The sequence below is a fragment of the Maniola hyperantus genome, chromosome 15 (assembly GCF_902806685.2).
Source record: "Maniola hyperantus chromosome 15, iAphHyp1.2, whole genome shotgun sequence".
Lineage (NCBI taxonomy): Eukaryota > Metazoa > Arthropoda > Insecta > Lepidoptera > Nymphalidae > Maniola > Maniola hyperantus.
The window spans coordinates 2593673-2606824 of NC_048550.1; the positions used below are offsets into that span (position 1 = coordinate 2593673).

Consider the following 13152-nt stretch of genomic DNA (forward strand, 5'->3'; position numbering starts at 1 on the left):
CTCCCCTGTCCTCCGCCAACATTTTACGATTTATTTCCATGCAAAACCTGGTAAAGGTGTACCTTGAGATTGAATTCTCTGTGACGTGTCACTGAATACTTAATAATTATAGTTTTATAAATGTTAGCGACTCCATGATTCTCTTTGCTGTTGAATTTCGGCTGTTACAGTAAACAGTCGTAACACAATGCAATCCCGCGTTCCCCATTGTCACTTTTATTAGCAAATAAAGAATTTTTTGGACGGTTTTTTTGGACACATCTGCGTCTACGCGGTTGGTATAATACAAGCACAATGGGCAGGAGACAAAAAATTTATCCCCCAATTATATCCGAGGGACGAGGGATAAAATTTACTTGTCCACCTCTCAAAGCACGCCAACAGGGGAGAGGAGAAGTTTATCCCTAATTCGGGGACAATTTTATCCTCGACATTAGACGTGGGTTTAAGTTTATTCTCATAGAACTTAAAAAATCAAAACATGTCTCGCGGTACCTGTTGGGTTTAGGTTATGTTTGGGTTGTGTTTGGGTTATGTTTGGGTTGTGTTTGTGTTATGTTTGGGTTGTGTTTGGGTTATGTTTGGAATATGGTTGGGAACCCCAACATAAACCCAACATAGGTCCCAAATACCAATTACCATTAACCCAATAAAGGTAAAGGAAAAGATCCAAAAACCGAAAAGTCCCCCGTTTTATTCACTGTGGATAATTATATCCACCCGTGAGCCCATGCTCGGAGAGTGGATAAAGCTGTCGGAGGGGATAAAGATTTTATCCTTTCCCCGGGGAGAAAATTATATCCCCGCCCATGCTAACCCTGCTGAGGTAATGCGGAGGAGCACAGTGGCGTGATCAAAGTGTTGCGTCAGCCGGCGTTAGAGATACACACGAGTATACGTGCGTGGGGCAAGTGATTTGTATAGTGAAAAAGGATTGATGCCTCTTAATGGAAGACTGTTTTGATTTGTAACCAAAAACTAGTACCTTAACTTTGATAATAAAAACTATTGAAATATATAAATATGACTGAGTTTTTCATTTAAATATAAGTATAGGGATTGTGTTTTAATAAATAAAATCAAAATTTCAATTAAATTTGATTATTATAATCATATTATACAGGCAGTGGGCATTACCCCGCCACATACTCAATGAAATGTTTTGTCACCACACTCCCGCCGGGTTAAGGACACCTTTTCCTTGGCGACATCAATACCAGGATTTTAGGTTATACAGTCTAGAGTTTTTTAGACTGATTTTATTTTGACTGGCTAATTTAATTTATTTAATTTTAAAAATTTAGAACCAATGTTTAAAATGCCATCTATGTACACTCTAAAGTGTTATGTACTAAACTCAATTTCGATAAGACGTGTAGGTACTTCTTACGCACAGTTCACGAATACTAGACTAGATGGCGTTGTTGGTTTTAATTATCGTTATTTTACAACAACTGAAAGTTTCTCTGCCCATTGAGAGACACAGTGAGGAACGATCAGCGACTTTGCAGTTTGGATTTTGGATCATGGTGGCTTTGGCTTTTATTAAACAGGAGATTAGAGAAGATCGAAATAAAAGATAAACGCTTAGTGAATGATTTCATTTACTATAATATCACTAACTTATTTTATTTTTATAATTTATTAAAATAACAAATCAAAAAGGGGTTGTCTGTATTATTTATTTTATACATAATAATTTATTACTCATCATTATATAACTTTTATTTCGTAGGCTCACCCACAAACTTGGGTAATTATAATTTGAAGGGAAATAATTAATAAAAGAGAATAATATCTATTAATAATGTGACAAAAAAATAAATACCTACTATCTAAACTAGTTCGTTCTCGGTTTTCATAATTTTATCATAAGTATTTTAAATATACGACAATTACCTACCTACCTATATTTTTATTTTATAATTTCATAATCATTTGTACTTCCTAGGTTTGTTCCTAAAATACTTTTTAGTTCCTAACTTAAGTATTTTAGTTACCAGCTACTAACTTTATAAATAATATCTGTCCCGGCTGTACTCACGTGTTTAGTCGACGTTAGCCCGACTAGTTTCGAACCCATCCGGGGTCCTTTTTCAAGGGACCTACTAACTTAGTTAATTTATATTTTAGCGAACGTAGTTTCCACATTTATCATCATGATCTTCATAATCAACACAATATCTTCAACATCAACCGTTCACTACTAAGAACGTGTGTCCTTTTGAAATGAGTAGTGTGTAGACCACTGTCCACACGCTGGCCAACTTAGGAGACTTCAGACACCTCTGAGTACATTATTTAAAAAAACAGAAAACTCTCAGGTTTTCTCTTAAAGGTTTTTCCTTCGCCATTATAGCAAGTGTTGTTTAATTGCTTAAAACAATATATTATTCTTAATCAAACCGTAGGTAGGTACAATCAAAACTTATTATTATTAAAAAAAAATTGGTAAGCTGAATTATTCGACATTAAGATAAATTAAATTCTTAAAATAAATTACCTACTTAAATATTAAGGCACAGCCTTTTTGTAGGGAAAATTTTAAATAATTATTTTTTATTAACTAAAAAAGTATTTAGGTAATATCACGTTAGATCTAAATAACGTTAAAATATTATTAATTATTACATTAGATACTTAGTAGGTACCTAAATACTTTTTTGGTGAACAAATATTCATTTGACATCTTTTGATAATAGAAAATTCAACAAACTTAAACTATTTACCTAGTCCTAGTAACTCTACTTAATATTTACATTTTATACTTTAGTCATTTTTCATCTAGTCAATATTAACAGTTAAATGCAACGCTGTAAAGGAATTTGCAGTTTTGAAATCATGGTAAGTATTAATAGAAAAAGTAGAAAGAAAAAACCGGCCAAGTGCGAGTCAGGCTTGCGCAACGAGGGTTCCGTACTACAGTCGTATTTTTTCGACATTTTGCAGGATGATTCAAAAACTATGATACATAAAAATAACTAAAAATCTGTTTTAGAATGCACAGGTAACGACCTTTCATATGATACCCCACTTGATATAGTTATCTTACTTAGAAAATTGAAAATACTAATTATTAATTTATGACAACAATAATTTAATTTTTTTTGTGTGGTGTAACCACAAATTCACGGTTTTCATATTTTTCCCCAAATGTCCTGGAAGTACCCTGTAGGTTTCTTGACAGACAGACAGGCAGACAACAAATTGATCCCATAAGGGTTCCGTTTTTCCTTTTGAGGTACGGAACCCTAAAAAGTAGAAAGAAAGAATAAAGGAAAGTAACTTTGTAGTATGGAGTGTAAGGTAAGGAGCACGAGCTCTAATGGGGGAAAAGTTGAAAAAGTGTCCAACTATAAACAGTAAATAATAGTTCAAAAACCCTCCAAACTGGCGCTGGCGTCGGCAGAGATAGGGGTACAGTGCGACAAGGCTCTCTTGGCACTTGAATGACATTGACAGGGGGGGCGCTGTTGGAGAACCGAGGCTTAGAATATTCAAACAAGAACAAAGAGGACATTTGACGGCAATGTTAGTTCCGATTTTCGCCACGCGCCAAGACTGCCTTGTCGCACTGTATGAATGTAGCAGTTGGTAACGGATTGAAGTATGCCGAGTTGGAATTTTTTTTTTTTTTTAGTGACTAGGGTACCTAGTTAGTGACAGACCAGTATTCCACACCTCAACAATTTACGTACTTATTACATAGTTACGTAGTTTATTTCTCCATTTTTAAATTTACCGCTCTTTTGAGATTTACCCAGAGGTGGATATTCCTCGTTCTTTAGAAGTTAATTAGTAAAAATTTTAATATGGCTGTTAGAGGGGCGCCTATGAGGTGCTTGCCTAGGGCGCTCTCGACATTTAATCCGCCTCTGGATTTACCCTTTGGCTACTGTATCGCCACCCTTATTTAGAACATTTTAATGTACACTTTTTATACTTACATAGAAATCGTGCTCCTTACCTGTGTGGACTCCATAATTAGGTTGCGGGAGGGTAACAGATGATGAAAAATCAAACCTCTCAACGTCGCTGTCACCCTCCCGCAACCCGCACTCCACCAACCATCTATCTCCACAAAATCCATCCACTTCCATTAAACTAAAATTAAGTATCTACGCCTCAACAATTAGAGGATAAACTTCTGAAAAGCACATACCGTAATTTTCGATGTGAATAGGAGGTCAAAATACGTTATTATACCAACTTTCAGATTCACCGGCGGTATGCGCTTTTCGGAAGTAAACCCCAATTGGGCATTTGTCTCCAATTTTGTTATTACTTTATTATAAACTAGGATAAAAATAGTGACGTAAACTGAAAAAACTAATTAAATCGATCAAATAACAAAAAAGTTATAAGCATTTAAATATTTCTAATTAGACAGAGATAGCGATATAGCATTTTGACGTCACACCTTACTAATGCCATAGTAGCTTCGTGCGGTTTCATACAAATTTTCGTTTTGCGAGATAGGGATAGAAGACCCTCTCACACCAAAATTAAAATGCCTGTAACTCTGTTAATCTTTGTTGGATTTCAATATTTTTTTCAGCGTAGGTACGTCATTATTTTATCCTAGTTTATAATAAAGTAATATTACCTATATATCTAATTCAAAAGTAGGAAAATACCCAATTCGCTACCTAAATATACAAACTAATAATAAATATCACAGCGCACAAGCTTATAACATAATACTTGTTCGGTTTAACATTCACGCCGTTGTTACGTCGTTTTCTACAGTTCTCGTGTTGGTTATCATCAAGGCACATGGCATAGGCCATGAGATGGGGTAAGACGGATTGTTCGTAGCTGGACGTGAAAAGGTGTTGCCAGGGTCCAAAGGCGAAGACGGCAACATCCTCACCTCCGTGGGTCTCCGAGTCCAGGGGGACTAAGCTTGGATAAGAGTAGTCCAGGGTGCCTGAAGAAAAATATGCTTATGTTATTTCGGTGTATGCTGACGCTACTCCAGGATGTGCGGTGCGGGGAAGTGGGAGTCGAGGTAACTGCATTTTCTGGGTGGTCGTGTAGTAGTTAGCTAATTCTCTTTGAACTCTGGCATATCAGCATTGCCTTCGTTACTGTAGATGTATGCACGGAAGAAGACAATTAAGTAATAATCGTCAAGTTATTAATACGTACTATTAATACGTGCATCCAGACATTAAAAATTACATATACCAGTGTCTAAAATGAACAACAGATCAAACTCCTTCATTGCTCGCGCTTCTCGCAACCTAAATTAAACCTACAACGAATCTAGCATAGACTTTTTTTATGGCAATGTAAATAAGTAGTGCACGCCAAAGTTTAACAAAGTTGTTTGCTAGCATAACGTAATAACTTATATCAAGTTATAGTTTGCTTGTCACTGTGTTTTTCTTACCATTTAATTTTGTATCTAACTGAAAACCTATTATTAGCTCCTAATTAACGCATATGATGCAGGACATTATGCTGAGCTGTAAACCCATTTGGGGTGGTGTCACTGATGAAAATGTTACATTTGTACTTTGTTTTATCTGTGACACCAACAACAAATAAATGCATTTTCTTTCTTTTTTTATAGGTAATTTTAAGATTATTAAGATCAATTTAAGCTGTTGGTTTTCCAAAAAAAAAAACCAAACTTACGGTTGCTAAACTGACTGCTCAAAGTCACATCTATCCTTCCACCTTCACCAATCGAAGTTGCTTTGCCATTAGCATAACTTATAGTGGTATAGGGCTTCCCATCTTGCCCCTTCGCTGTATCCACGACTCCAAGAATATCATTACCCCTTGAGGGATAACCAGCGACTGTCATAGTATGAGCGTGGTCTGAGGATACAACTATGAGGGTGTCGTCCTCATTCGTTAGTTCTCTGGCTTTTTTGACTGCTTTGGAGTATTCTACGGTTTCATCAAGTGCCAGATAAGCGTAGCTGTCGTGGTGTGCGTGGTCTATTCTGCCTCCTGAAATGAAAGAGGAAACGTTTTAGAAAATTTTTTGAAACTAAAACGTTTAATCTTCTTTTGAAGTCATCATCGTCAACCAATAGACATCCACTGCTGGACATAGGGCTCTTGTAGGGACTTCCATACGCCACGGTCTTGCACGGCCTGAATCCAGCGGCTCCCTGCGACTCGTCTGACGTCGTCCGTCCACCTAGCGGGAGTCTTCCAACGTTGCGTCTTCCGGTGCAAGGTCGCATTCCAGCACCTTAAGACCCCAACGTCTATCGGTTGTACGAACTATGTGCCCTGCCCAGTGCCACTTCAGTTTCGCAACCCGTTGAACCGTTGTCTTTTGAAGTAAAACATGCTAAAAAGTAACTTTTTATAAACGTCAAAACGCGCGCTTAGTATGCGAGGTTCTATGAAATACCGACATGTGACGTTACAATCATTTGACGTGCTTTTAACAAAACTACAGGGAAACTGCGCAATATTGTGGTTTCTCAATTGTCTACCGGTTAATAGGAGTGCTATGCATACTTATAATCTGATAATATTGAAGGACAAGGTAAAAGGAAAAATGTGTTCAAGCGGAAACGATTATGATAATTATATTGTCAGTTTGCTTTTCCTCGATGATAAACGTTGAAAAAGGCCAAGCCCTAGTTGTTTTTGTTAAGATTAAATAGTTTAAAATTTCGTCACAGGTTAGTTATTACAGTGGACAACTAAAACCAAGGAGAAAAAACCTGTCATCTGCCAACCCTTTCCAGGTTAGCCCGCTTCCATCTTAGACTGCATCGTCACTTACCACCAGGTGAGATTGCAGTCAAGGGCTAACTTGTATCTGAATAAAAAAAACAAAAACCTACAAGGATTTCCTTCTCTTTATGTCACTGAGCCAGTAAGGCTAAGTAAGTGTACCTTAATAAAATTCACAATCAAACAAACCTTCCACGAACAAGAAGTATCCCTTGCTACTTCTGCTCAACATCTTGATGGCCACTTCGACCATCTCTTCCAAGGTCGGTTGGTTGTTCGCCTTCAAGTGGTAATCCAGATGATCATTGTGGAACAAGCCCAAGAGGTATTCGGGCAAGTCATCAGAGTTGTAGACCTGAAAGCGTTTTGGACACTTGAGCAAATTCTCTAGTTGTTTTTGTCTGTCTGTCGGTCTGTCAAGAAACCTACAGGGTACTTTCCGTTGATCTAGGATCATGAAATTTGGCAGGTAGATAGGTCTTATAGCTGAAATTCGGGGAAAAATCTGAAAACCGTAAGTTTGTGGCTACATCACACAAAAAAAATTAAATTGTAGTCATGAACTAATAATTAGTATTTTTAATATTCCAAGTAAGATAACTATATCAAGTGGGGTATCATATGACAGGTCTTCACCTGTGCATTTTAAAACAGATTTTTATTTATTTTTATTATTTGGATACCTACTCTTTACAAAGAACACACCCTCCAAATGTCCCACCCTCATGTATCTAGGACCAGCAGTTTTAGGCTGTGCGTTGATATTTATAAGTCAGTCAGTCAGGACTCAGGACTTTGAATTTTATATAATATATAGATATAGAAGATAAATAACGACTTGACTTGACCCTGAGGATTGGTCAAATATCTGAGTGGCAGCTGTATTCATACTAAAAAGGAGAAATAATAGATAATATTTTGCAGAAATTATAGCAAAAACGTGCTTTAAGTATTAGGAACTAAGTACCCTTTTCAGTTTATAACGACGCGCGTCGTGGTTACTCGTTCGTGAAAACATAAGTAGGTAGGTAATTTGTTTTCAGTTTCACAGTATGTAAAATTTCCTGTAAATAACACTGTCTTGTCTTTAAACATATTTGTAAGCTTGTTATAGTTACCAACCAATATTTTACTCATATTGTAATGATTTTGTTTAGACGTTATTTCAACGAACAAACAAACACACTTTCGCATTTATAACATGGGTAGTGATTGGTTTGTTGGTTTGCCCTTTAAACACGTCACAACGGTGCAACGAATCGACGTAATTTTTGGTATGTGTATTGTTAAAAACCTGAAGAGTGACATAGGCTACTTTTTAGCCCGAAAAACCCAAATAATTCACACGGGATTTTTAAGCACCTAAAACCACGCGGACGAAATCGCAGACATCGGCTAGTCAGTTGATAATAATGATGACGATGAATAATAATTACAACAGAAAAGGGCACTTAGGCAGTGGTCCGACCACCGACGATGAACGAGAAACGAGTAGAACTAGAAACTATAAACGAGTTGGCGATTAGCGTGAAGCGAGTGTTTTGTCGCCGGGCTATAAGCGAGTGTGCAAGTGCGACCAGCGGTTACACGTGTTCAAGCGAGTGAGCATCGCTGAACGAATATCGCTGAGCGAGTTTATTTTTGAAAGCTCGTCCCTCAGCGACAAAACTAGTAAAGCGAGTCGTCGCCGGCAGTGTGAACAGTCAAAGAGCAACTTTTGATATAGGTATTCGTCTCTTTCGTTTACACGGAATGTACATTTATTGTGCGTTTCTTGATAGAGAAAATTGCCGATAGTTAGTCGTTTTCTCGCCGGCGGTCGGACCACTGCCTAAAAGAAGAATAAAATTTAAGATGAATACCTTGAAAAGATCATTTCTGTCAGTAACGTATTGGTGCGTTGCGTTCTTCTCAATCTTGTCTTCGTGCCATAGCTCAGTCAGATCAATCCCGTCGATTCTCCTCCCCGTACTGTTGGTCAGAGTCTTCGTCACATTCGGCAATAACTCCCGTCGCCCACCTCCCATTATCACCTGAAAGTATACGAAAATTGTTATTAAAAATAAATTTCTTTTTAAATTTATACACTAGCGGTTAGATGCAATCAGACTTGGTGGCATGTGATGATGCAGCCTAAGATGGAGCGCGCTTACCTAGAAGATGTCAATTCACTCTCGACTTGAAGTTACCCATATTAGAATTGGAAGGGAAAACTGATGCTGGAGTGGTGTTCCAAATCTTAGCAGTTCGGATTAGAAATGAGGAGGCAAATCGCTTCGCTACGAACGGGTATCGATACCTTGCGTTACGATAGTAGAAGGGTGAAGGGGGAAGGAAGGTGACATTCGGGGAAAAATCTGAAAACCGTGAATTTGTAGTTACATCACACAAAAAAAAAAAAATTTTGGTCATGAACTAATAATTAGTATTTTCAACTTTCGAAGTGAGATAACTATATCAAATGGGGTATCATATGAAAGGTCTTCACCTGTGCATTCTAAGACAGATTTTTATTTATTTTTATGTAGGTATCATAGTTTTTGAATTATCCTGCAAAACGTCGAAAAAATACGACTGTAGTACGGAACCCTCATTGCGCGAGCCTGACTCGCACTTGGCCGGTTTTATCACTCAGGTATTATAATTATCAAAAGAAATATGAATTTATGAGCGTCTAATCAATAAGTAGTAACGCAAAACGTTTCAATACAAATATATAAATCAATAATCCAAGATACTTTATAAACTGTCTATTCTATTGTCTACATATCAACGATCGTAAACACGTGCTAATAATATTAATTATTATTATTAATAGTTGACGTTCGTAACTATATTTTGAATGGAATTCGCTTTTGGTGTATGATTAATTATTTGAACAGTAATACTTTTTAGGGTTCCGTACCTCATAAGCAAAAAAGGACCCTTATATGATCACTTCGTTGTCTGTCTGACTGTCGTGACTGTCAAAAAACCTACAGGTTACTTCCCGTTGACCTAGATTCATGAAATTTGGCAGATAGTTCTTATAGCAGACATAAGGGGAAAAATCTGAAAACCGTGAATTTGTGGTTACATTACACAAAAAAAAATTGTGATCATGAACTAATAATTAGTATGTTCAATTTTCGAAGTGAAATAACTATATCATTATCAAGTGGGGTAGGTAGGTATCATACAATATATGAAAGGGTTTTGCCTGTAGGTGTAGGTACATTCTAAAACAGATTTTTATTTATTTGTATGCATCGTAGTTTTGAATTATCGTGCAAAAGGCCGAAAAAGTCCGACTGTAGTACGGAATCTTCGGTGCTCGAGCCTGACTCGCACTTGGCCGGTTTTACCTATCGATAAAATTTATGACAAAAATGACCTTAAAAATAAAATTGAAGTAGGTAGGTAGGTACATCGTGGATAAAATAAATTATCTTTTGTTAATTGAATCGTGTAATCGTAAACAGGTTTTTATATTAGTTTTACATCGAAGTAAGCAACTCGTGTCCATCACAAAGACAAATTGTTGCTTTTCATGGCAATGAATGAATCATTTCTGTTTTATTACAATTCGCAAATGGTTACTGATCCATTGTTAATATTTTATTTTACTGGCAAAATTGCTTAGTTAATATTTCAAAATTATTATTATATTAGCTGCCCCGGCGAACTTCGTACCGCCTAACAGTCGATTCTTTTTCAGGTTTTTTTTTAAATTTTCACTCCGTAAGAACCATCCCCGTACATAAAGGAATATTATGAAAAAATAATTAGCGAAATCGGTTCAGCTGTTCTCGAGATTTGCGATCAGCAACACATTTAGCGATTCATTTTTATATATAGAGAAGATTAGCTGTAGCCGCCTATAATTTGAATTATGTAATAACTGAGCACCTAAGATTTGAATGATGTAATTTTACATAATTCTGTTGGTGGTTCAATAAAAAATAAATTAAATTAAATTAAAATGACGGCAAAATTAACAACATTGCCCAAGTCTGTAATTTCTCTCCGTCTGTCTGTCAGCGGGCTATATCTCGTGAACCGTAATAGAGAGTGGTCATAGAATGTATTGTGTATCACTATTTGCCGCTATAACACTGTATTCGACGACCTCCCTGGCGCAGTGGTGAGCGCTGTGGTCTTAATAGTGGGAGGTCCCGGGTTCGATTCCTGGCAGGGGTTTAGAATTTTATAATTTCTAAATTTCTGGTCTGGTCTGGTGGGAGGCTTCGGCCGTGGCTAGTTACCACCCTACCAGCAAAGCCGTGCCGCCAAGCGATTTAGCGTTCCGGTACGATGCCGTGTAGAAACCAAAGGGGTTTAATAAAAACTGCCATACCCCTTCCAGGTTAGCCCGCTATCATCTTAGACTGCATCATCACTTACCACCAGGTGAGAATGCAGTCAAGGGCTAACTTGTATCTGAATAAAAAAAAAAAACAACAAATAATAAAGAATTCGAAATGGCCACCAAGAAAATTAAAAAAATTAAAAGGTGTTATTTCTTGTACGATGGTACGGAACCCTTCGTGTGCGAGTCCGACTCGCACTCCTTCTTGTTCTTCCTTACCTTATCCCACGCTACGTGGAGTCGGCACAACATGTCTTCTTCTTCCACTCACTTCTGTCATCCGTCAACCGTATTATCCACCCCTTTTACACGCTATCCTCTTTCACGCAATCCATCCACCTTTTCTTTGGTCGTCCTCTCCTCTTTTTTTCTTCCAGATGCATATTTAACATGTGTATTTAACTAGTGACACGACTTTTTTCCCTCTGCATTATATGCAAAAAAAAAAAAAAACTTTACAATGCACAATCATGTGCATTGTCTCCTGAGGATGCTCCGGTGTCGGGGCGAAACGTGCGTCGAGTGTGTTTTGGGATTTGTGTGGTGCTGCGTATTGCTTGCCGAGTGACTGCTTTTCCTGCATGGTTAGCAGTGGGAGGGCGGGCGGTGCATTTCGCATGCTGCATGTTGCATCATACAGATTCGATGTTTCAGCGGATTACAGCAAATTAAGCTTTTGGTTCATTGCATACCTTACCTTAAATTGCCTTCCCGGATCACTAGTAACCAGCTGGAAGGCGATATCCCTGCAGCCCAAGCTGAGGCATTCGTCAGGTACATCTGCATCGGACTCCCAGTTGCGTTCAGAAGTATGCGCGTACATGCCCGCAGGTGACGCATGGGTCACTCGGGTGGTCGTTACGAAACCTGACAACAAAAATACGGTATTTGACAACTAGTCAAATCAGTAACTTTTTATCAAACGTCAAAACGCGCGCTTAGTATGCGAGATTCTATGAAATACCGGTGTGTGACGTCACAATCATTTGATGTGCTTTTTTTAGTTTAATCGATAATTTAAAATGGTTATTACACTTAAAACCAACAAAGGAAGCGGATTTTACGTATTTTAGAAGACTCTCTATTTAATAATCACTGAGAAATAATTTATTTTGATGTAGTCAAATACCCAATTCGGTTTGTCATCATCATCATCATGATCAACCCATCGTCGCAGGCTCACCACAGATCATTGGGTCTCCTCTCAGTATGAGAAGAGTTTGGCCACAGCCCACCACGCTGGCCAATTGCGGGCCTGCCAAATTTAACACACTTTTGATACCATTATAGAAAATTCTCAGCATGCTTACAGACAGCAGGCATGCAGGTTTCCTCACAATGCTTTCCTTCACTGTCAAAGCAAGTGATGTATTTTAATTGCTTAAAAACGCAATAACTCCGAATAGTTAGAAATGCGTACCCGTGATCGAACCCCCGACCCCTCTAGCTAAAGGAATAGGTACCTATGTACTATCAGTGAAATGTGCGTGGCAAAGATCATAGTCAAGTTCCGTAAACGAAAAATTTAATGCTGAAAATCCATTTTTATTCAGAGTAAGTAGACGTAATACTTACCTAATAATAAATTTGATACCTAAAGAGGAAGCTAATCTTTAGCTTTCCATAATCTCATGGTAAAAGGTTAGGTATAAGAGCTAGCGCGCACCACAGTAAATTTCCGTACGTTTTTTTCCGCAAAATCTGTGAACTACCTATAGGTATAGAAGTCTACCAATCCGCACATGGCCAGCGTGGTAGACTATGGCCAAAATCCTTCTCACTCTGAGCGGAGACTCGTGTTTTGTAGTGAGCCGTTGATGGGTTGATCATGATGATGATGATAGAAGCGCACGCACTGCGGAGTTCATCCCGCACCGGATTTTTATAGATTTAAATTCTTACGGATTTTAAAACGCACCCGCAACTCGCCGCACCGTGGTGCGCGCTAGATCTTAGGTGCTCATTTTGAAAATAACCATGACACGCTTATATCACGTGCAACAGTAGGTATCATAATATCACGTGTAAGGTACCTACTAAATTACACGATCGCATGCATTACTAGTTCATAATAATTATATCGAAAAACAGACATG

General features: G+C 37.8%; 1 protein-coding gene across 2 annotated transcripts in view; it reads right to left on the reverse strand.

Moving 5' to 3' along the window:
* Positions 1-1586: 1586 nt before the first annotated feature.
* The window catches only part of LOC117988745 (membrane-bound alkaline phosphatase-like), a 54856-nt gene continuing 43290 nt past the window's right edge, over positions 1587-13152 (reverse strand). For both annotated transcript variants that reach the window (XM_069503559.1, XM_069503558.1), the window contains exons 4-8: positions 11754-11923; positions 8571-8741; positions 6898-7063; positions 5644-5964; positions 1587-4930 (exon numbers count right to left, since the gene is read on the reverse strand). In XM_069503559.1, the coding sequence (XP_069359660.1) occupies positions 4650-4930; positions 5644-5964; positions 6898-7063; positions 8571-8741; positions 11754-11923 (1109 nt within the window). In that variant the 3' untranslated portion in view covers positions 1587-4649. The remainder of the gene's footprint in view (positions 4931-5643; positions 5965-6897; positions 7064-8570; positions 8742-11753; positions 11924-13152) is intronic.